Source organism: Syngnathus scovelli, chromosome 19 (genome assembly GCF_024217435.2).
Source record: "Syngnathus scovelli strain Florida chromosome 19, RoL_Ssco_1.2, whole genome shotgun sequence".
NCBI classification, from domain to species: domain Eukaryota; kingdom Metazoa; phylum Chordata; class Actinopteri; order Syngnathiformes; family Syngnathidae; genus Syngnathus; species Syngnathus scovelli.
In genome coordinates, this window is record NC_090865.1 from 1,707,362 (window position 1) to 1,732,740 (window position 25,379).

The window sequence follows — 25,379 nt, forward strand, 5'->3', positions numbered from 1 at the left end:
ATGTGGTGGTGCTTTTGTTCCCTATTTGCTAAATTAGTTTCCATTTATTTTGACTTGGTAACAGCAGCTCCGGAGCGTGACACATTCACAAGCACAAGCTCCGACAAGCATCGAGGGCCGTGACTCGTGTGTCCTAAAGGCAAAGCGAGCGGGCCACTCATTGATTGTGTTTAAGGCTGGCCCTCTGACCCATAAAAAAAAAGGTGACATGATGTAAACCATTTCAACGCTGCTGCCGTTATTTGGTGCGACAGAATTTTGTTAAACATACACATCATGCGGGCAAGTTTATAGCACCTGTCCAACGTTGAGCTCATTTGCTGACATGAAACCGATAAGGTCAAATTACAACGAGTCAAGAGTGCACAAAACAACAACAAAACGACTGATATTTTAAAAAAAGCATCAATCATGACAGAAAAAAAACACCCAGAGCATTTTTCATTACACTCTATTCTTTTCACCACACACCAGAAATAACTTTTTTGCTGTTATTAGCGTAACTTTGTGGTTTAATAAAAAAAAAAAAAGTCGTATTGTGTAACAACCAGCGTGTATAATCATAAAGTTCCCTCACAATAAATCCAAAACATATTTTACTGTCAGATTTAGAATATCATTTTGCGTCTTGCGCAACAGTTAGAAAGTCCGTGCAGCATTATCAGGACCTCACTACTGTGCAAACAAACGAAAGCCACCCTAAATGGTAAAAGCATGTCAACCCCGTATATTTATTTAAGTCGGTGCATGAAATGACTTGTTTTTATTTTTCCAATACTCTGTCATGCTCCATTTATATTAACCTAAAATAAGATGAAGCTTATTTTTGCAATAAAATCAATATACAAATTTTCATGACATACCTTGGTTGCCAAAAAGAGGTTTAATTTTTGGGAGAACAAGTTGGCAGAGTTGTAAAAATGGCACGAAAACTCCAAAGTATGATTACAGCTCCGAATCTAATGTGTTTTTGTATATCGACGTTGCCGTGTGTTTGTTTAAAGCCAAACGAGAAGCGGCGCTCCCGCCAAATCCCCAACTGACCTTTCCGGCAGTTTTGCGGCAACAAAGGTCATATTTTGTTTGTACTTGTGTTCACACACTCAAGTTTATGATTGAAAATTGCAAACAGGGCTCAAGTGACGTCTTAATGGTCAAATATGATTGGGACAATATTGTTTTTGGGAACGGCTCCGACATTTAAAGTTTGTGCGGCCGTACGTGATTAGCCTCTTTGAAAGTGGACAAAGCAACAACAGATGCGGTCGTAGCACGTGGTTAGCGACAATATACAAAACGTCAACTTGAACTTTCACAACCATTTTACTGTACTAATAAATGGGGAATAGAACTTGTAAAACACAAATTTAACTCGTAGCTGTGTGACTTCCCGGCATCACAATAAATATTTATTTAGCGTGAAAAGAATCAAGTGCAACAGACAGAGCAATTTGATATAAGTCTCAAATGACTTTATATATTCAAAATAGCATTGGTTTGTGAGGGCCGAGAGGTCACATGGGAGGAATTAGGGATTGGGCACGGTTGCTTTGACATCAGATATAGACCAGGTTTGTGGCGAGCTCAGATTTGAGAGTACGAGCAGGTTAATGAGGAATAGCAGCCATCTAATGGCTCCTCAGCGTTATGACATCATTATTCTAATTGGCACGGGTCACAACGACTTCTTCGAGTAATCTGTTAAAGCAGATCTAATCACAGCTAAAAATATTTTTTAAAGAAAAAATAATCGTGAATGTGCTTTATTGTCTGAAAATACAATAATACTCTCAGATGGAACTTTTTGGAGTACTGAGCCAAAGGAAAGTGCTGATGAAAAGAATGTTTTCATTTGCTGACTCTCTTCAGGAAAAGATCGAACTGAATAAACAGTGGTTGTATTTGTTCTGATTTTCGGATAAAAATAAATTATTAAGGAGAGGTCTACAGCACGTTCCTGGTGTGCAATGTAAACATTGCAGCATTGTGTAGCCATAGCCACATCTAAATAATACTGGGTCATCCAATTACTGGTTAGCGTCAAATTATCATGCATGGCCAACGGTGATTGAAAAGTAAACCACTGGCAGTATAAAGCCGAGACGGTGACTGTGCAAGAAAGTTTAATGAGTCACAATTCAGTGGAAGAAAGTCAAATGAGGTCATAAAAGCCTGAACCGTTTAAATCTAGAAAACAAGTCAGCCAGATGCGTTTTGAGAGAATTCTTTCGGGAACAAAGATGTTTCATCATGAGCTGTCTTCTGATGGATGTAACAGACGATCCAATCAAATATGAATGAATTCCGATGTTCACAGTTGCCTGTTTGGTTTCAATTATGTCCGAAAGACTCGGCTTCCCTTATGATGTTATTGGGGCCTGGATTTCTGAACACCAGCAGAGTACATCAAGTAAAGACAAGCACTGGGAGACATATTTGCACATGCTTTGTGTCTTACACAGTTCGGGTATTCCGGGGGTTTTGTTATCTTGGGTCGGCCTCATGCATTTGTTCACACCGAGCCTCGGCTCCCACACGGAGGAACTAAAATTGTGGAAAGAGGAACATTTGGTGAGGTGAAGAAACAGATCCAAGCAAGTAAAGTTTTATTGTTAAACGTATGAATAATTTCTGCTAGAGCCAAACTCATTAGCCACATTAGCCACCAGTCCGAGCGCTTGTAAGCCGACTCTCACAGGCTAAGCACATCCTCTGTGCTGGGGTCCGTTATTGCCAGGCACACACACACACACAATACACACAAACTTGTCCATGCACACACGCACATTCCTCCGCAGGCTCTACAAGGGGCAGGCTCAGAGTGTGCTGGAAGCTTGGAACTGTTCTTCAGTGAGAGTATCTCTCACTCCCTGCAGTTGTTAAGCCAGAGAGCAAAAGGGAGAAAGCACAGTGGGGGGTGGAAGGTCTACCGGCACCATCCCAAATGATCCAGCATCTATTTTAAAAGTGTTGATTGACCGATGCACACTTTTTTTTGCTGACTTCGGCTTACGTGGAAGAAGATAATCAAGTTGTCACCCTGCACGAGCCGTGCAGAACGTTTGGGGCCTGCACGGAAACTTGAAGGAGCTATCTCAAGGACGACAGTGGCTTTCAATGGTGGCGCTCCAATGTAAAGATGGACTGCATACATCTGAGACCAACAATGTTCTTCACAGCCTCTTGATGCACATCCAAAGAAAAGGTTCAGACAAGCAGACCAAAGAAGATCAAGGGCTCCTGATATGATGCTGTGCCACACTTTTGTATCTCACCTGCTGTCTTTGGCGGCGATTGTCGTGATTGTGAGCGGAGGAGGAGGCGAGCAAAGGCGAGGGTCCGACAGCACCGGCGGCGGCGGCGGAGGAGGAAGCGGCAGCAGACGGTTCCATAAAATCCAGCATGGCCAGTGCACTTACACCTTCATATTACCTGAAGGAGGGGCAGCCGGGGACGGTTCCTCCTGCAGGGAGGCCAAAAGCGGAAGCCCGCAGTATAACGCCAATTCCCTCCAGAGAGACTCGCCGCCACCTGAGCCAGACTTTCCAAAACAGAAGATCCAGCAGCTTGAACACATTATGGAGAATTACACCCAGTGGCTACAGAAGGTGAGGAGGTGTTCAAGTTAGGGAGAAAATCTTGCATCACGGCTTGACTAAAATAGAAGAGCAGTGAAAAACGCGTTGCAGCTTTAACTAGCCTTGATGGATTTTGTTTGAAGTGGCTTTGCTGGAGAGTGTTTGTTGAGATGCTTGTGTTCCCGTGGGGTGTGTGGTCTCTGCAGAACGTCTGTTTGTGGCTTTGCCCAATTTATTGTTTGGGTTCGTGGAACGAGACGCCACTGAGCAGTGTTTGCTGTTTCCCTAAAGTTTCTAAGAGTGTTTTGTGCTGCGGGGTCAGTTTTAGTGTGAAAAGTCAACGGGGAGGACCTATTGCGCAATCGGCTTACAATTCCAGTAATAGGGTCAGTTCAAGCAATTGAGTTGTATAATCCTCCGTAATGACCCTTAAATATTTTACTGTCGCTGGTTTTGCGGAAAGGGCTCTTTTAAAAATTCAGATCTTTCGACTTCTCTATGGCAACGAGTCCTACATCCGACATCTTTGTTTTTGTTTTGTCAACAAGTGAATGATGAATCCAGCCCGTTACACTGAGTCAGCCAGAGAGCCAAAGTAGTTATACGTCAGTCACCCCCCCCCCATGTTCTCTAGTGGCTTGTCTCTTTAATGGCAGGAAGTCAGTGAGAGCCCCAAGAGACACCAGAGTTGGAGAAGACAGAGTATGTAAATGTTTCCTTTATCTATTCAAGACAAATATGGGTATAAAAACGAGATTAGACTAAAAAAATGAAAATTGGCATTTAATAAGATCAATGAAATAATTGACTTGCAAATGGACATGACGTGAGTCTATAATGTGCGCACCGATAAGTCCTCCTGGATTTGATAGATGACAAAGGAAGCGCCAAATTCATCACCTTGGGTTTATTTTCTAGCAACCGCAATGTTGTCGCAGCTACACGGCAGAGTGCCTGCTTTCCATTTTCTTTTGAATATTCTTTTCACTCCACACAGTGGAGGAAATATCAATTTTTCATATATTTTTTTTTTATATGTGTTCATTCAAAAGCGTGTCACGAAAGGCCAGGGGTGAAATAACACCAGATTTATCTTTAGTGTGGTGGACCCCACGATTCCAAGATAGTCTAAGTGATACTAAGAAAACAGCCAGGCGGCGTTGGGTGAATGACAGATTGACTAATGAGACCTCATTAGAGGATAAAAAAAAAAATGGAAGCATATGAGGATGCTCGCTACCACTGCTAATATAGTCATAAGTCTTCCCTGAGTAGATTAGTATGACAGTTGGGCATTTGTCAATTGACACTTTCGAATACAATACATGCAGGCCAGATGAAAGAGGTGGACAAAGATGAAGCTGTCGAGGAAGCATTTTAACTTCAATGCAGGGGACCCTGATAACATTCCTGACCAGTCAAAAGGTGCCGTGTGTTTGTCTAAGGATTACTTCCCCAGCCTGCCCACCGGGGAAGAATCTCAGACAAGCCGGGCTCTGATCTCTCAGACGGAATCGGCGACAGGAAACAAGCTGTTTCGCACTTTTAAGAGTAAATAGTAAATATCTAAATAAATATTGTGATGAAAATGGGCGGTATTTAAAATCCGTAGTTTATTTTTTAATTCCAGAAAATATGATCTGATCACATTGTCATTACGTTGACTTATTTGACTGGTTAAATTATTGCTTTAAATGTCTTTAGAAATGATTTTTTTAAAAAAAAAGGTTAAGTGAGCACTCCGCTTGCTTTTTAAAAAAAATCACAGATACTACACTTCTAATATTTCAACGATAATGAAAGTTTGGCAAGGGTGGCCAATTAACAAGCCAAACTTTGTCTCAGCCCTCGGGAGTTTAAGTAATAGATCTTCTCAGTCAAAAGTAGCACAGACCGGGATTTGTTGCGAAGGACAGTCCGTGCCAAACTAAGCTGTTGCACAAAGAGAGGGGAGGGAAAGGGGAACGGGGGACGGGGGACGGGGAGGGGCAACGTCTTATCCCTGTGAAATTCTCATCATTCTGCCTCTCATCCAGCATGATGCGCTGGATAAACACTGATTTAAAATTTTCGTGAGGGATCATACAAGAAAGGATGAATCATTTTTATTATTCTAATATTATTTAATTTTTTAAATATGTATTATTATTATTATTATTATTATTATTATTTATTTATTTATTTTTTATTGAAGGTTATCAGAGGGCCAAGCAGTACAGAACCAAGAAATAACCTTTCCAGTTTAGGGACAACTTCCTCTGCTGTAGTTTATTTTCAGTAAAGTCGTAGGCCAAAAATAACAATTGGATTATTCCGATAGACAAGGACATTCTCCGAGGAATAAAAAGCTCTTCCTTCCTGACCCGACAAACAAGTCATTGACAGGACACAGTGGAAATTACAGAAGCACGCGATGCATACAAAAAAATCCATGCGACGTGACAGAAAAATTGCAAATAAAGGTTTTTAACTTTCCAGTACGTGTCGGCATTGGTCAGTAAATCATCCGGATGGCCGCTTGGCTTGACGACACGGTTTACATTTTGCAGCTGTAAAGAAAGCACAGCGTTTGCTTTCTATGCGTCAATATACAAAGATACTCTCTCGGGGGTGCTTTATTTTGTTTTAACAACAGCCTTGTACAGTTCTCTGATTTATATGGCTTCTGAAAACATGGCTTGGAGCTTGGCATCCAGTTGAAATGTTGAAGGTGACACTTTGCTCTTCATATTTACCCTTAGGAACTACAAAACTTCCGATTTTCAGTCTGTCAGGTCAAATATTTCTCAAATTGCCCTAATGTAAAATCTTCTTGATTTTCAATACTATATTTTACTGTTTGATTTTTTGAAAAGTCCAAAAATGACAACAATAGCCTCTTTTAACAATAGACAATATTATTCTATATAATATTATTCATTTTTTGCATCGTTATTGCTTTTGGATCTTCGTAACGCGGATGCCACCCGGCATTTGAACTCAACGATGAGATATCCGTCCATTTTTTGATACTCAAAGAATAATATTGAGAAATTGTGCCTTTTATTGCTGCATCTGGCAAGGAAGGTGATTTGTGGCTGATTTATGACCCCCCCAGTGTGTTTTTATTCATTGCTCTTGATTACTTTCCTACTATTTTTTACATTTACGGTAAGCACATTTGTTCGATTCCCTCGCATCCAAAAATTGTCATTTGGAGTGAAGTAGGGAGAAAATTCCTCACGCCTCCCCACATAGTGCTTCTGAGCCCGAACCCTCCCCGCAGCGTCTCTTTAACTCTCCTCGACACATGTGCTCGGAGTAAATGTCTTTGTCTGTCAACACTGAACCTCTTTCCAGAGGCTCCCTAGGAAAAAAACATTTTGCCTTCTTTTCGAGTTCATACGGGTAGATTAAGAGTTGTTTTTACACCAAAGAATCGCAATCAGATGGTTGATAGAGGTGGTAAATTTGGAAGCTTGTGTGAAGTTGATGGCATGACTCTTTGTAAAGATACAAAGCGAGACAGAGGGAGATATGGAGTGAGTGCGTGATATTGGGGAGAAGATAAACTGTCTGGCTCCCCCACAGTGTGGACCAGAAATGACTAATGGGGTGGATCGCTCAGTTTCGGTTGCAATCTTGCTTGGGTTTCTTAAAGCAACACTAAGATACGGTTGTTTCCTTTTTTGCTCTTCAGCTGCCCCAACAATGATGAAATGTGATAGACGGCCAGCTATCAATGTCAAACAGAAAATAGGTTTGAAAATTAAACTATTGAAAAAGAGAATCACACAATTCCAGTGCTATTTTTTTTTTTTTACAGTAGCCAAAAGATGAATAAGTGTTTTTCTCTCCCTGTCAGATAGTTTACAGAAATTCCCTCATAAATCCGTCAGTGATCAAATGAGGTGAGCGTTGCCCCTGCTCTGGTTTTCCACACCTGCAACACAAATGGTTTCTTGATGTTTATTTAACATGACATGTCTGCAGCTCAAGCCAGACAGCAGCACGTAATCCTTGTGTAAATCGTACCGCGTGTGTGTGCGTTGATGATCCCATGTCACACTCCCGTCCGTTTCAGCATATGTGGATGAGGAGGACTGTTTGACAGATGCAAGTCCATGTTTGGATGAATTAATCTTTAGCTTAAGTGATGGCCTGTTCATCATCAAAAAGGATGATCTTCTTAGTGTAGTGTTATGGATGTAGCAAACTTTAAAGAGGCTGTGACAATTTCTCCAACATTTAACTATACATTTTGCCTATTATAGATTTGATTTCTCTATTTTTATAGTGAAGACATTTTGTAATTTTAGTATTGCGGGCCATATAAAGTGATGTGGTGGGCCGTATCTGGCCCCCGAGCCTTATGTTTGACACCTATGATCTAAGTGAAGACACATGTTAATTAAGTAGGTGTGTTTATTATTCATTGAGTGTTGTGTCAACAGAGCTGACCGACCTCCTCGGCTTTTTTTTTTAAATTTTATATACATTTTAGGGACCTCCGCTAAGCGAGCCACCAACGTGAACACGGAGTGCATTTGCATCAATCACCGTTGAAGGTCCGACAGCTGCAAGTGTTTCAAATGGAAGCTGGCTGGACAGTAACACAATAGTGGCCATGCATGAAGTGCACATTATGGTTAACAGCGGCATCTATTATCCTCTTCATAGTTAAACCCCAGGTCACACTAAAGCACTTCCATGTGGCCGTGTTAGTCAGGCTACCGCAACTCGTCTTTCCATTGTCTGTTTAGTCTTTAGTTGCGCGTCACTTAGAGGTAATTTTGTCATACATGATCACACAGTTTTAAAAAAAAAAATAGTTTACCCTTTAAGCCAAGACAGACTGATTTGAAAATGGCTTGTGAGAAACAGTCTGGCCTCTGTGTGATAACCTATAAGTCTGGTGAGCTCACTAAAGTAGACGTTATAAGAGAGATATATTATACAGAGAGGCAAGTGAGAAAACATGGGCTTAAGTTACAACTCAATTCGGAGTTTTTTGTGATTGTACAAAACTGCAAAGATGGGTCGATAAATCTTAGACATCATGCTTGGGATGAAAATTAAACAATCGGGACATAGTAGGATTAAATGTCCATTCATTTTTTGGATTTTATTTTCTGCTCAGGTGAGAGTGTTCAAAATAATGAAAATAAGCGCAGCATCTGGAGAACGTAGCTTTAATGTCTGTCATTGTCTGGAGCAAATGACACGAAAGCCATAATCAGGCGCATTCCTGACTCAATGTGTCCCATAGGAAAGATTCTCTGATGGCGTCACACATTTAAATCTTTCTTAAGCTACCCCGCTCACCATTACCATTTCTAGATGAAAAAAATTGGTCAAAGTTTGTTGTTGTTTGGTTTTAAATTTATTCCCATGTCCCATGCTTGTCCTTTCTCGTATGAATATGGCGAGCTGGACTGTAACCGGATAATATGGGAAAATAGACTTGTGGAGAATATATATGTTTGTTTGAATTCATATTTATTATTTGATGACCGTGTATAGAAATGAACTATCATTATAGTGGGTTTTAACAGTTGAGGTTTTGTTTTCCCGGATGCCCTTTTGGTCTCAGAAGAGATAAGACGTGATCAAGACCACCTGGCTCTCTGCATGTTTTTTCTCCGACTACCTACAACGCCCATTTCGAGGTTTATGCTATCAAATTGAAGCTACAAATATGTTCATATAAAACCCTTGTTACTTTTATATTTACGTTGCTTCTTTTTTTTGACATTATACGAGAAGCCCAAAAACTCGGTCGAGTCAACGACTGGCCTTTGGCCACTGGGGCAAAAAGGTCAAGCAAGTTAACTGTGAGTTCAGACTAAGTTGTTACTCACCTAATCTTGACAGCATTTAAGACGGAGAGCTTTAAAAGTGGCTTTAAAAACAAACACCATGTAAGGCAGCTTACAAAGGCAGGGACAAAAATTGGACTATATCCTTCTAATACACGGCTGAAGGAGTGGCGCTGTTATTTACCAAGATCATCAAGGGGGTGTCAAAAAAAATTGCTAAATAAAGATTGCCGACTTGATTGGTATCACGGGCCGAATAGCGTATCATCGGTATAACGGCAATATTGACATTATTCGAAATCAGCTTCAACAAACACTGGAAAATTGAAAGTCACGGGAGGTGTGGGAGGTGATACGCTTTTCATTAATCTTTCCCTTTCCGAAGTAAGGTAGGGAATTTCCAGAATGGGAAAAAAGATGAAGCTGGAATGTCAACAAGAGAGGAATTTCCTAATTGGTTGGGTCAGGAATTCTAACTTGTAAACCTGTAATCTTAATAGACAGAAGCAGTAGACTAAGTCAGATAAGGAGGTGAGTGCAACCATAAACTCTAAAATTTATTTAAAAACATTTATGAGACTGCTGAAATGATGACCAACTTACTTTATTATTCGGCCTGTCTAATCAAAATGGAGTCCTAATATTAAGTGTACCACTCCACCAGATGTTACGTGGTGACGACGGACACAAAGCAAATTTCATATATCTCTTCGCATACTCTCGCTGAACTGCGGCTTGCATTCCTCTTGAAGCCCTGATGTCACTCAGTCACTGGCGGAGCTAGTATTTTTTTTCTTCGGGGGGTCACGGGAGGGCAAGTATATCTCAGGGGATCCGCAAAACATTTTCTTATACTTTCAGATTCATCGTAGTTTCCGTTCAGGTTGAAAGGTGGGGAAAAAATTCTGAGAAAAATTGGAAAATACCCAAAAGACGGTTATCTAATCTGGGTGGGGTCCAAGCATATTCCCTCCCGTGCACTCATCACTTTTAGAGAAACACACCAGAACAGTGATTCATTCAAATCAAATCTGGCAGCACAGTTTAATGGTTGCTAACAGTTACGATTAATTGTGATTAATCATTTTTGACAATTCCGCAAAACAGCACTGCACGTTTCTTTTTTTTTTAATACATGATTTGAGTCTAGGTGGTGGAGTGTCCTCCCATGTCCATTTAAAAGATTCAGAATGGTTTCTTGAGATACATCCCAGAAGACAGGTTACCCCATCATCATTCCAAACACACCAGCAGAGACGTAACAGATCCCCAGTAGTTTGTTTTCTACATTTTCCAACTCCTCACCGTTGCCTCTCAGCACCACCACTCCTGCTGTTTCGAAAAAGCTCAAGATCCCCCCTTTGAAAAGGATGTTGCTCTAAAAGCCAAACGTCAGACAAGTGGTAAACATTCACAGTAATCTGTAACAACGATGGCAGGGAGTCGTATCTTGCCGGATAATCCTGTTCTTGGCTCCCAAGTGAAAGCAATTTAGCAGTTGTGCCGTGATAATGTACAGCGTACGTCCATTTTGTGCGTATGCTGCTCTTCAAACTGTGCACGCATTAGAGTACGGTCACTTAAACACTTGTCCTATAGCGATTTGGATCTTGATTTATGCTTTTATGTGACACGCATTGTTATTTATGTCAGGGATAACAGAACACGGCTGGCTGGAGTTCCTAGCCAGTTGTAAAATGTCTGACTAGAATATATGGATGAAGTTGTATTGACATGAAACATTTAGACTGCTAATGCGATCAGTCTGGTAAGTGCAGGTCAAATTGCGTCATCGCTAAAGTCATATGTAACTTGTATGATCCAAAAATATTAGACGTTGGTGGAAAGAAACATACGCAGACTTAAATACACCTCGTGGAATGTCTCTTGGAAGTCGACGTTGTTATTGAAATGTATTTCTATGGTGTTTTATTTGAATTCCACTCTTGCAACCTTCAACCACAGAAGGGAATGTGGACATATGTTCGACTTAAAGCGAGTCCGTGTAAGATGCAATAAAACACACGGTTGCCGTAATAGCTTGTACTTAGGGATCTTGGAAACCGCATTTTACCGTCTGGCGTAATCCAATTTCACTTCATCAAATGACCCTAAAATAACCGCAATGATGCCACATTTAATGTGCGTTCTGCCGCTAATGCTAACAACTGAATATAGGCTTTGAGTGTGGTCACTTCAAATTGGCATATTTCGAGGACTGGGTGTTTTTAGACGATTTTCTTTCTTGGCGTTTATTGCCGGTGCAAGTATGTTCAGTCAGCAGCTTGTCACATTTCCCCAAAGACAAATCATAAGTGCTCAAATTTCCGTCAGCCATCTGTGCTTTCACTACCTTCTCTCAAGGTGACTTGGATTGTCACACGTGATGTTCAACAGATGGACAAAGCTCCAGTTTTTAGTTTTGACAAGAGAGTTTAAAACAACCGACACTGTCCGCGGAGTTCAGTGGTTTTACGTTTCACGATGTACTGAAATCATTTTTAAACAAAGTAAAGCTATATGATTTTTTAGAATGCCATGTAATCTTATAATTCCAAATTAGTTTCAGTCTATTTTTCAGACCAGACTACAGTAGACTATTTGCTAATCGTGTAAAATAAACAAGTCGGAAAGTGTCCCACGACTGTAAAAAAAAAAACTGTTTAAGTTTTTCATTTCTGCCAAGTGACTCCGACAAGCGAACACAACTGCATGTTTTAGTTGGAAAACACATCTTTTTATTCCTATTACAACAATCCATCCATTATAACCGTTTATTTTATTGAGTAGGGTATGGAACTTATCCCAGGTGATTCTATAAAACAAAATATATTCCTAAACATATCCACCAGATGGTACAGTTTATTATATTGTGTCTACATATCATGTGTAATCCAATAAAAGTGTCAATTTATTTTGGGACCTCCTTGGTATTAAAAAATAAAATCATTAGCAAGTTGATGGTAAGAAGTATGATGTTTTATTCTCTCTTTTTATGACAGATTGAGAATTATATCAAAGAAAGCATGAAAACAGAGATGGCTCAACTGCAGCAAAGCGCCGTTCACAACCACACAGCAGCCATGTTGGAAATGGGCACCAACATTCTTTCTCAAACTGCAGAGCAAACACGGAAACTGACTGATGTTGAGACACAGGTAATTTTCTGTTGTTAATACTTTTATTTATTTTTTTCCGTCTTTGCAAAACGACAAAACCGTTTCTCTGCGTGTCTTTATCTCAGGTTTTGAATCAAACGTCCAGACTTGAGATCCAGTTGCTGGAAAATTCTCTTTCCACTAACAAGTTAGAGAAGCAGTTAATGATCCAGACAAATGAGATCAACAAACTCCATGACAAGAACAGGTAAACAACAACAAACACTACAGTTCAAACTAACAAATCCAGCTAAAAAAAAATATGTTTTTAATTTCTATATGTACTTATTTCTTAAAAAAATATATATATATTTTTTTTAATTTATTTATGTTTTTATTTCATCTTTTCACACAGTCTGCTGGAGCAGAAGATGATGGACATGGAGACGAGACACCATGAAGAACTGGAGACACTAAAGCAGGAGAAAGGAAGTCTCCAGGTTCTTGTTGGGAGGCAAAGCGGGGTTATCATAGAGCTGGAAGCCCAGCTGAACCGGGCCACGGGAAACAGCACTGCCCTCCAAAGACAGCAACAGGAGATGATGGACACCGTCCACAATCTGCTCAATCTTTGCTCCAAAGATGGAGGTAGGGGACATAGTTGCCCTGATATTATTTTCAAAAATGTAGGCACCATTTTGGTGACCCCTGCTCTTCTCCAAAAATAATGTCAATCAGTCCTCATCAGACCACACTGCAAAGAAAATCCTGAACCAATGTTCCTTGACCTTGTTCTGAAGTATTTTATTTCTCTGGGCAGATGCTCCAGATTTTCCAAACCTCCTGAAATTCTGATGACACCATTCGGTAAATCTTGTAGGAAACAGAGGGATAGAGTGACAATAAAAATCTCAAGCAATGAAAGCAGCATAGCACCGGCAATGTGTTTCTTGTTCGAACCTGGCTGCTTCTGTCAAAGAGGCTTAGTGGCTTTCAAAAAGCGTCGTAATATAACAATTGATTTCCAGTGTATTTATAAAACAGCTGCGTGTAATTATTGATCGGAATGTCAAACACAATGCCATTTAGAAAGACAAAGTATCATTTGATTCCTCTTGAGCCTGACTCACATGTGATAATATAAACTCACAAATGTTCCGTGAAGCCAAACTTGACCAGTTTTTATTTTGATCAAATAATATTGACACGGAATTTTAAACGACAGATTATACAACACGCATGCATGATTTTACGAGTTGCAACTTTTGTGGTCTTCTCAAGGAAACGCTTCACCAGCCCTAAAATCAAAATGATATGCTGCCGAACATGATTAATGAACATGGCCTGCTTGCATATTTTTAATGGAGCATGCAATATAAGGTCAGGGGTGGACTGACCTACTTGTAATCTATCCGTTTAGTCTGGATTTGTTTATGCAACATTTAATTGCCAGAATCCTTGGAGACCGTCTTGGCTTTCCTGCTGAATATGTATTATCACAGCCTCTTAATGTAGATCCAACTACAGCACATATAAAAATTGCTTTACTGGAACTGTCAAGTTGAATGAGATTTCCCGTATTCTTCCATATTTGATCATTTGTATTTATATATTTTTTTATTATTATTTGTTGTATTTTATACTTTTTTTTATATTTTTATTCTAGCTCCTTATCGAACACTTCTGCCATGCGGTGGGTTCTTCTATCCACTAGCGTTTCAGGGTTGAGGCGGGTGTGCGGGTCAAAGGTCACCCCTTTCCTAACCCCGGCCTGAATAAGTCAAACTGTAATAGTTCCTGAGGGATGAATGAGGTGACGCGCGAGTGGATGGATCTCGCTGATCATTCGACACACTAGCCTTTGTTTTCACAACACATTCAAAAAAAAAAAAAATGTTAACTCCTTTTTTTAGTGGTCAGAACAAGTGTAGGGATTATGTTTGCAATCACAGTTTATAAACTGTGGTCAGCAGTTTGTATTAACTGCTGTATATTGACACCAAATTGCTGGAGAAATCAAAAGCAATTTGGGCTTATTTTCCTAATAATATGCTGACTCATGTCTGCTAGTCATTTCATTTTTCACAACACAGACTTTTGTCCAAAAAGTACAACTTTTCCATGTGTGTTTCCCAATATTGCAGTGCAAAGAGATATTTTTGATGTGGCTAGATGAAGCAATTTGTGGAAATTGTATTCATTACCCAAAGCTCATTAGGGTGCAATGAGCCGCAGACTGCCATTAAAAGTAATTGAGCACAGCTTTAGAACACTCTTTTAAAGTTGCTGGCTACGAAATAAGAATTTGTTTTACAGTTTTCTGTTATCTTAGCTTCTTACGCAGAGGGAATGGAGGTGATTTATTTATTTAAAATTGCATTGTGTGCAATTTAAAATCGTATAATGAACCTTACGTCATGTTCCGACATAATATTAATTAAATATATAATTTGATATTGCTTTCAATATTTTTATAACAATATTTATATATATTTATTTTTATTCGTCTTTACAACAAGTCCCAAACCAAATTTTTAGCCATCTGAAAATGTATTTATTCTAACTTTGAATGCGAATAAAAAAAAAAAAGTCTGTGTGGGAGTGTACAGAATATCGTGAAATAGTACTGACATAATTTTATCGTGCTGTGCATCCTTCAAACAAATATGTGGAAAAAAAAATTCATTGGCTCATGTAGTGAATCAAACTTAGCTGGACTTAAAGACTGATTGCAGTCACATGGGAGCACTGATGTCTATAGCAGTCCATTTAGTTCCAATTTTCACTCTCTTCACTTCCAGGATTTGGGCTCATTTGGAACGAGTACTGATTTATGCAAACACCCAAGGCCTATTGGTCTTTTCACATGAACCCCCTGCTGAATATGAGTCCCCACTGAATCACTAAATATTTTACCGCACACAAATATTGGGACATAAATAATATTTGGAGATCTGGGCAGCAAGCGGTACAAGGGAACCAATCTTGCGGCGGCACTTTTAATCCCACGGCGCTTTTCTTTGACTTTGGGAAATGGGGGTAGCTTTAATTGTCATTTTTAGGGCAAAAAAAAATCCAGTCAAATTAACCTCCCATGCTCCTTCAAAGTACCCCGCTGTCATCCCTCTCGGGGTAAATTACCGCCTGACAGAGCTATCCTTTGTTGTATTAGAGTCTGGGGTGCAATGTCGACCTGTCACAGCAGGAGAGTCGTGTCACCGACACCCAATACTTTGTCAAAATGGCCAAATAGTGTAGTGGACCCAAATAAACGACTTGCTTCCAAAAGGCGGATCAAAGTAAAAGCAAAAGATCGTTGACTCATATCACTTTCCAATGACATCTTCTTTGACTCGTCAATTATAAGAATCAAAACAATGAGGTGAAAACTGACGTGTGGGAGGGAGAAGAAAGAAGATTTTAAAAAAGAAAATGGAAAGGAATTTCCATCAGTATAACAAGGGCTTGGAAAGTAAATATAAACCACTTGTTATAACAGGAACTTGAAATTTATAGCTTGTAGTATTTTGTCCATAGCCTCATGCTTAGTTTCAAAATAGTGCAGCCATAATTATCTACAGATGGAAATGGATGCAGCTGCTCTGTCAAAAGTTTGAAGCCCACTCGGAGAGAAAGAGGCGAATCTGGACGGTGAACTCGGGTTCTTCTGCTAATAAGCTAGTTGACCTCAGATTTTATCTCGAAGTTACGGGATACTCGCAAAGAGACTTTGCTGTCTGCCTTCTGATTCTCCGATCGCGGGTGAAGGTTACTCATGCTGAACTTTATATAGAAATATAAGGGACTAGTAAAATTAAGAGTTGTAATAGGAAAAATATACTTTCGAGCATTTATAGGAAAAAGTAGTGCTTTTATGTGGAAAAATCGGCGGGGCACCAACCATATAGGTAGGCTATTTTTTTTTAATATAATTCCACTCTTTTCTTCCAACAATAATTCCATAAATCTCACTAGCAACAAAAGTCAGGAATGGTTTAAAACAATTTTTTTGCATTTAAATCGAAATTCATCATATGCTGTGCATTTATTCACAAGTGATATAAACGGTTACTCAAATCCAAATAAGACTTTTCAGCTCACTTTTCTGTTTTGATTTCTGCCCTGATGTTTTAATTTATATACCCGCAGTCCCAAAAGTCCTGGATGAAGAAAAGAAGTTCCGTGATTGCGCTGACCTTTACCAGGCTGGCTTTCATAAGAACGGCGTCTACAACATCCAAATCAACTTACAAGAGAACAAAAGGGTAAGATCGAGTATTTCCAAAAATCCCAAAGTCAACTACTTCTATTCTTCGCGCGAGCCACCGTGGGACATCTACCAGGATGAGTCCAAGCTGTGAACACTCTCGGCAGCTTTGAGGTTATGCCCGTGATGATATGTTCTTAACCTTCACCACCAACTGATTGATGAAGGTGATAATTTGATAAATGGAGAGGTTTCAAGTAGGTGCGAGTGGATGATATCCGTCATTCTCCGGGCCACCTCTGGAATCATCTGTTTGCGTTTGAGATGGATGCGTCTCCTGGAAATAATTGTGTCGGGGGTACTTCCTTAATTAGACTCAGCCAGCGTTCATGTATGTTCAGCTGTGTGGGCTGAGACCTTCCCTTACCCCACATGGGTTCCTCAAACTCAAAACAACGTGCAACCCCGCAGATAGACTCACAGCTCGGCATTATCAGCTTACGCACACCGAGGTCCAAGGTTAAGGGCCATATTACACCCAGGTGTCTCCTGGTATGTGTCCATCCCAGGACCTCCACTTTGATCTGGACCCTGTGATGAGGAACACCTCGAGAGGATAAGGAGACGCTGATTAGTTTGGAGTGGGACGTAGATACAGCCAGTTCCCAAACATGACCTTTCATTGTTTCGGAATGCCGCTGAGAATCGCGGCAAATATTCAATTCATCACGTTCCAGTTATATAGTATTACTTGTGATGAATAATAAAAAAAAAAAAAAATGGCAGCCCTCTGGGTGCTATCAAGGTTGCACTGTCAAAGTCTATTGTTTTTTTTGATTTATAGGTGTATTGCAACATGGAAACAGCTGGCGGCGGATGGACCGTCATCCAACATAGAGAAGACGGCAGTGTGGATTTTCAAAGAACGTGGAAGGAATACAAAATGGTGAGATCTTCATCGACACAAAGGGGATATTATCGGTGGTCCTTTTTTGCACATAAAACAAACAATGTGATGTTATGAGCACAACATCCTGTGGCAACAATACTTTTAATGAGCTTTTTGGCACACAAATGTGTTGAAAAGGTTCCATTTGGAACACTTCAGCCAGATGTTATTCCTCCTCAACTTTTTTTTTTGTATTAGAAACATTGTCTAGGGTGTCTTAGACCCGCCAAGATGTTATCCTTCTCCTTTTCAAACAGGAAATTATTGTGTGTAAATATGACAACAACAGATTTTTTTTTTCTTTCCCCGATGTGTTGCAGCACATTTTGCATGTGTTTGTCATCGCAAAAGTATCGACGCGCATTTAGAATGGCAGCGTTAACATTTTCAGTCTACGGTCAAATGTTGATTTGCAGTTATTATTACTGGCGGTCAAAATGGTGACTTTGCTGTATAAGTCACCCCTATATGCCCCCTTCAATAGCGGAGAGTTTATTATCAGATGGACTATATGTTTATACTTTGCTCTATAATCTGCTTTCTGTCTCTAGTTTAATTTCCCCTTCAGTCCTTTTGGACTGATGTATAATTTACTTGTCAGTATGAAAAGGAGCTCAGTGACATTTTGAGATGGTACGAGCGAGAGGAATACCATGCCAGATCGTATTACACAGACTGTTGTTAAAAAAAAAAAAAAAAGAAAAAAAAGGAAATATTTGGTTAGATAATGCTATTAACATCTGGGATTGAGAAAAGTTATAGCCGGTGATTTTTTAGGAGTGAAAATAAAATGGCTTCTGTGGGCTTCCCGTAAATTAGGCGCACTCCGGAATTGAAGAAAGGACTTTCTTTTTATTGTTACCTTTAAAAAATAAAATTTGGGGATTGGAAACATGTCCAACCGAAAAGACTAAACTCCTTTGAGAATAGTCTTGGAACTCTTCCAGCGCCAAACAGGTGCACAAAGTGCGTATTACGTTCCACGAGGGCTACCCTGAACTTTTGTTTGACATTGTGGAAAGCAAGGTGAAGGATGGTCTTCTTGCTTCATGCATTTAAATAGCAACAATGCAAAAACGTTTTTTCCTCAGACCGATATCGGCATGGATTCTGTTTCACAACAGGAGCCCGACTTGATATTCACTCAGGAGTGAAAAATGTTGTATAGAAAGAAGAAGAGGCTATAAAAAGGGGGCCTACTAACTTGCTCTTCCACCCACTCTGCAGGACATGTCTAAGCCCCCAAGAATGCGCCATATTTACTTTCCCTCCTTCCCATTCCTCATCACCACACAGGCTAAGCACAAACACAGACTTTGCCTCCACCATTACCATGATGACCCCACTTCTTCCCCCAATTGAGTCACTTTTATCAAAGCCGTGCTGTTGTTCCACTTGTTGCTAATCCACAGCTGTCTAAAGAACTTTGCAGTAGCGTATTAAAATAGCATTTCTTTTCTTTCAGTGTAAGGTTACCGAATATATTTTCCAGTACCAACAAGACTTGGCCTGCTTTGATTTCAGGGTTTTGGAAGCACGTCGGCAGAACATTGGTTGGGGAACGAATATGTTTACCTGCTGACGAGCCAAAGGCAGTACGTTCTCCGCGTTGAACTGACAGACTGGGACGGACACCAAGCCTTCTCACTATATGATTGCTTTCAAATTGGCAGCGAGAAGCAGAACTACAGGTAATGCTCACAAGACTCATTTTTGTGCAATGCACTGATTTTTAGATTATGCCACTCTAGCCTGCTTGTTTATTTTTGCAGCTATGTTAGCTTGTGTAGATGTTTTTCATGAAGTCTCCAGCAAACAGGAATTTGTGCAAAGGTTTTGATTTTTCTATTTGATTGACAATATTTAACAAACACACTTTCTGGACATGGACCTGGTTTTAAAAGGCAAAACCTGAAATGTGGACGGTGCGTGCTATTTATTGACTGGTTGATTAATGGGATTGGAAACACCTAGGCAAGCACACACCTGTCAGTCACATGACCCAATCTTGTTTCAAATAGGTAGGTTCAAACCAGATCCAGATGTGAACACACGCAGACTGAAAATTAAAAGGTTCATCTTTTGTATTTTTATGTATTTTAAAATCTAAATGTGAAATTAAAAACATATATATTCAAGTATCCATGGTGACCCTGCATTTTCCAAACAACCTTCAAGTTTGTTGGTTCTTTGCTTTTGAAGGATAAGAATCAAACATGATGTAGGAATCAAAACATGGAAACACTTTAATTGATGGATGAAGTGAGATAAAAATCTTTCTAAGGACAGAAACGTTTCCAATCAATTCAATCGTGTTGATCCTGTTATGTAATCCTTTGGAGAGAACCATTTTCAATACGGTTTCAATCCAACTAAAATAGATCACTTTGTTGTTTGTGTAAATGTCCTTTGATGGACATATTTGATGGTTTCTGTTTATTCTTAAGAGGGTTAATAATAACACACCCGCAAGCTGCAGCAGATGCTTGGAATTCTCCAAAAGGGAAAATTGCTGTAAAATGTCTAAAACGTTCCAAGAAATCGTTCAACCCCAATGAAACGTCCTGATATCTTCACTTCTCGGGTTTTCACAGTATTGCTGGTTCCTGTCAGCAAACAAGTCCCTTTTGTTGTGAAAATTGGAAAATCATCGAGATTCCGTGACATATAAAGACCTTGACCTCGACTCGTTTGAGAGAAATATTGCTTGGAGTCTCCCAATAGCGTGGAGCTATTTGCTTTCTTGCCATCGTTAATCTGGAGAAATGGATTTTGAGGACAGCGGTTCGTCTTGCGGCTCTTGGGGACATAAATGATTATGACCCTTATTTTTTTTTTCTTAATTTTAACCGTATTCTGTGATAAAATGGAACGACTTTGGACTTCAAATATGTTTGTTCCTAAGAAAGACTTTTTGTAGAACATTTGCTCATTGCTTTTCTAAAACATGGGCCAACAGCAACTAGAAGGTCCTGCCACATTCCGCGTTCGGGGACCTCGCTGTGTTTAAATGTCATAACTCACTAGCGTGCTTTTTGCTATTTATTGAAAGCGATGCAAGTGAGTAACACGGTCTGCTTTATTTTGAGTTCAAGATTATTTTTGGTACCGTTCAGGTATGAATAGTTACAACAAGAGTCAGATGATTGATATCGATTGATAAGTGAGGTACGGACAAATGTAGACGGAGAGAAATATGAGCAGTCCAACAATAACCGAGCCAAGAAAATATTCTTGGTATTACCTGCCAAGACAAAGTTGTGTTCATAAATGCTATTTATTGATTTATTTAAAATAATCAGGATTCAGGTATAATAGGAATCTAATCCAAGACATTTCTCTCGTGTGTTTGAAGAAAACTCCAAAATGTTCTTAGACCTCCAGTCGTCTCTTCATTGGTAATTAGAAATTTGAAAGTGAATAGCTTGTCTCTAATATCAATTGGAAAGGATATCAAACAAGGGATTTTGTTTTTTTGCCCAAATTTCTTTTCGCGAGACTTTGATGAACGTGTTTTTATAATCCAGCGAGAAATCAATCACCGTGACCTAGTTTCGCTTGGAAATGGTGTCAGACAAACAATTCGCAGACATCTGATGCCGCCTCACACCATGTTGCAGTTATTTTCTTTTGTATAGATTTGATAGCGGCAAAAATGCTTTGTTGACACTTTTGGAAATGAGATGGTCTCCTAAATATGCCGGACCTCCACTAAACACAGACTATCTAAAGCCGCCTGTCACGTCGAAAATCCCTCTCGATGATGTGCCTCGGCAATTTGTGAAAGACGCAGAGATCACGGCGGCTTTGTAAAATGGAGACTTAAGAGTTAAAAGTGAAAGTCTGGTCTTTATCAGAGTAGTAGCAGACCTTATCCTTGACACAACATGTTTTGTTACTTGGAATTAGAACTTACGGGACGTTCTACTCGTAAGTGAGTTGCTATGTTGTCTACGACAACCTAATTTTGTTTCCTGCAATTTTTGGAGACTTGCATAATATTTGCATGAGATTTTCATGGATTTCTGGCCAGGAACAAAACATTGTTCCTGATTATTTGGTCTGCACCACATTACAGGTTTCCTCCAATGAGCGAACAACTTTGGATATAAGGTCTCCATCCTTCATCCTATTTCCGAATGTTTTTTCTGCTCCTCCTTCTACACATCAATCTTTTACACAGCTGTATAAATAAAGGTGTCTTTTTTTTTTTTAATGAATGACTTTGTTAAAGGGGGTTTACCCGTCCCTGAGGTATTTAACCTACTGAAACGATCATCATCATAAAATTGAACAGATTAATAATCAGAGGTCGAAAGGTTCACAGCTTTTTAATAAGATGTCGAAATGTTCAAATGGATTCAGATGTTTTTCTGCTAAACATTTCCATGCTGATTCCAGTAGCAACGATTGGATCAGCTCCGATTAACACACGATGAAACGATTTTTTTTTTTTGTCTTCAATTTAACATCTGCTTCTAGTGCCCTTTGAGTTGTCATTTTATATCCAGTCAATCTCCCGAATGTTGTTCCAGGTGTTCTATATAAGCTCCTTCCCAACAACAAAATATCTCTCAGGAGACATCTCCTGCTACATGTTGTGTCTTTATTGCCCTTCCGTCACTCACACTCCTCTTCACCCCGATGTGTTTTTCGTCCGGCCTCCTTCCTGATGCCTTTCAGGCTGTTCCTGAAAAGCCACAGCGGGACGGCAGGCAGACAGAGCAGTCTGGTGATCCACGGAGCAGACTTCAGCACCAAGGACGTGGACAATGACAACTGCATATGCAAGTGCGCCCTTATGTTCACGGGCGGTGAGTTCACTTCCACACGTCAACATTTTCATCTTCTGTGGTCATCCACACCGTATTAGTTCTGTAATATATATAATGTTGCCGTTTATACCGTAATATAAAAACACCTCTTAAGCCACAAGTTGGAAAATAAAACCGCACAAAAACGTCAACGGGATTGAAAATGACACGTTGAAAGGGGAACCTAATGACCCTTAGCTACTTTCTAGCAGCTAATCAAGCATTTCCAAAAGGTTTCCCGTCATTTTTGCTACATGTCAATATGAATATATTCGAATAAAATACGCTGAGTGGAGAACACCCGAGAATTTTATCTTACTCAGCAATAATGATAAAGTTAGCAGCACATTTATCTGACTTACTCCAAACGCCCTTGAAGTAATGTTTTAGCTTGCACACATTTGTTACACCGTGTACTCCTTTGAGAAATGAGCTCATGGTCCCATATAAAATTTTACTGTCTCTTGTTTCCGGACATTTTCATTAATTTCTCACGAAACATGACATGGATATTGGCAAGTAAAAGAACGCTCTATGAAATTATATACAGTTTTGTCAGCTAGTTATCCCGCACTTTTATTGCCGTGCACGTGTGTGCGCTCACGTTGCTCACGATGAAGCCGTGTACTTGGCATCGTTGTGATTAGTACGAGCAACAAGGGCGGCGCATTCCCAGTGATGGCTGACAAGCCTTGTGAAATGTCACAGGCCAAAATCTGACACACAAGGGAGTGCGTGACACATGCCATGCCTTGCATATGTTCTATATCTGACCGGATCACTTCACCAGCCGCTGATAGAAAATACGAAAGTTGCATTGTTGGCATGTATTTAAAAAAAAAAACTTTCATGTACGCATTGTTGAGTGTATTGGATTCTTCGAAGTGAATTTCTCTTGATGGGAAAAAGGGATTTTGAATCGTGTCACCTTGAAAGTGGAATCTGATTTTCCCACACCATAACCTGGCAGTGATTGTTGGTGCACACATACTTGTGCTTTAAATAGAGTGAGGTATCGAAAGAGTTCAGCAACAGGTACTGGCCTGATAATGAACCCCGGTGGCAGTAATATGTTGAATGCAAAATCGGCAAAAATCGGGAAAATCGAAAACGCGTTGACAATGCATCTTTTACAACAGCTTGTTGCTATTCAAGAAAGTTGTTAAATTTCTGTTTATTCTAATCCATTGCCAAAAATCATACACATCTGGATCCTCGGGATAATGACATCACAAATTCTCATCCAGTATAAACAGAGTGAATTTGGATCAGCTTGTGATTTTTTTTTTCTCCCTTGCTATCACAGCTGACATGTTTTTCTTCTTAGGTTGGTGGTTCGATGCTTGCGGGCCATCCAACCTTAACGGCATGTACTTTGTGCAAGGACAGCACGTGGGGAAGGTAAACGGTATCAAGTGGCACTACTTTAAGGGTCCCAGATATTCACTACGAGCCACGGCCATGATGATCCGCCCGCTGGAATTTTCCTAGCCGTTCAATGGCTATTCAACACGCCAATGGGACCTTTCCAGATTTGTCCTCATCTCATTTCACCGGCCATGCTTCATAACCTTTTCCTGCGCAATGAAATAGCCGTGGGGGAAGAAAACAGAAGGAGACATGATTTATGCTCCTGATCACATTGACACACAAATTTATTTAAGGACACTCTAAATCAAGTGTGCTTCTTCTCCCCGCAACGGGATCGTGTGCAGGTTTTCAAAACACACATTAAGAAAATGAATTTTTTTTTTTTTTCCTTGTGAGAATGAAGACGTTTTGAATTGGATGAAGGACAGAGCGGCGAGGACTCACAAACTGCGGGACAGAACTGAACTTTTATGCTCTGAGGACACAACTCACATATTTGTTTTTGTATTAAAATGTCGCTCACAGAATAAAATGCTTTAATTGATTGTGTTTTGAAGTATTCATCTCGTATGGCAACTGTATACAAATATCCACCATCACGTGAATGTATATTACAATATATTGTATTATGAATCTATATTTTTCATGATGAATGAAAAGCACGCTCAGTTTGAAGGTGACCTTTATTTTTATGAATGATGTTTTTGATGTGTTGTGGGATTATATTGTGGTTGGAAAGCCATTTTGAGAAGTGAGTGGTCGAAAATGTTGCTTTTATATCTGCACATGCATAGAAAGAACAAAATGCGCATTTACATATTCAAGCCATGTGAAATGATTCTGGGACATTACGGATGTCATTCACCATTTTAAAAAAATATATAAGGGCTTATATTAAGCTGGTTGTCATGGTTGCAAATTTAAATGATGGTCATTCCATCTCTCCTGTATCATCATAACTCAAATTTAGATAAAGCATTTTTTTTTTTGTGATACATCAACATGACACTTCATCAGTGTTTCTGTTTTCCATTCATGCTGCTGGCGTTGGCTAAGAGACATGTATATTCAATGTTCCAGCAAATTATTCACATACTTTCATAACTTTTACCTTACGACAACAGAATGTGTTGGAGGATTCATGGAAGGTAGAAATACAAATTTAATGTATCTGGAACATATAAACCTACCACTGACATGTTGGAATAACATTTGGATCCATTGAATGTGTTTGTATATAAATCAGCTTTCAGGAAAGCTTTTTTTTTTTTTAATGTCAGATTAACAGAATGAAAAAAAAAACACTAGTCACAAGTGTCACTGATAAACTCTGCTTTTACCTCATTAAACTGTAGATGTACTGATTTATTTAAACATCTTTTGTATCATGTGCTCAGTGTTGTGTTGCTACCAAATAAAATGTGATGCACTAAGATTATAATCCTTGCTTGGATTGGACGTCAATTGGAATCACACACTTATTTTAAGGTATCGATACTCGCAACGACGGCCGATACCGTCTACCGACTCTATCCTTGGCAGTATTATTTGTCTTTGCACTTCA

At 39.6% G+C, this 25,379-nt stretch overlaps 2 protein-coding genes and 1 long non-coding RNA gene across 3 annotated transcripts in view; 2 read left to right on the forward strand and 1 right to left on the reverse strand.

Annotated features, from left to right (window-relative positions):
- Nucleotides 1-25,379, forward strand: part of LOC125986598 (zymogen granule membrane protein 16) — a 62,340-nt gene that overhangs the window by 25,777 nt on the left and 11,184 nt on the right. The gene's annotated exons all lie outside the window — the stretch shown is intronic.
- LOC125986600 (uncharacterized) lies at nucleotides 1,384-3,413 on the reverse strand. Its single transcript, XR_007487721.1, has 3 exons — nucleotides 3,276-3,413; nucleotides 2,459-2,544; nucleotides 1,384-2,386 (listed from the first exon to the last, which is right to left on the reverse strand). It is a non-coding gene; the product is annotated as an uncharacterized lncRNA (long non-coding RNA).
- angpt1 (angiopoietin 1) lies at nucleotides 2,796-25,256 on the forward strand. The gene is made up of 9 exons (XM_049750317.2): nucleotides 2,796-3,608; nucleotides 12,379-12,534; nucleotides 12,621-12,742; nucleotides 12,890-13,122; nucleotides 16,624-16,739; nucleotides 17,526-17,627; nucleotides 19,155-19,321; nucleotides 22,314-22,444; nucleotides 23,772-25,256. The coding sequence occupies exons 1-9, from the start codon at nucleotides 3,246-3,248 to the stop codon at nucleotides 23,933-23,935; spliced, it is 1,554 nt and encodes a 517-aa protein (XP_049606274.1). The 5' UTR covers nucleotides 2,796-3,245; the 3' UTR covers nucleotides 23,936-25,256.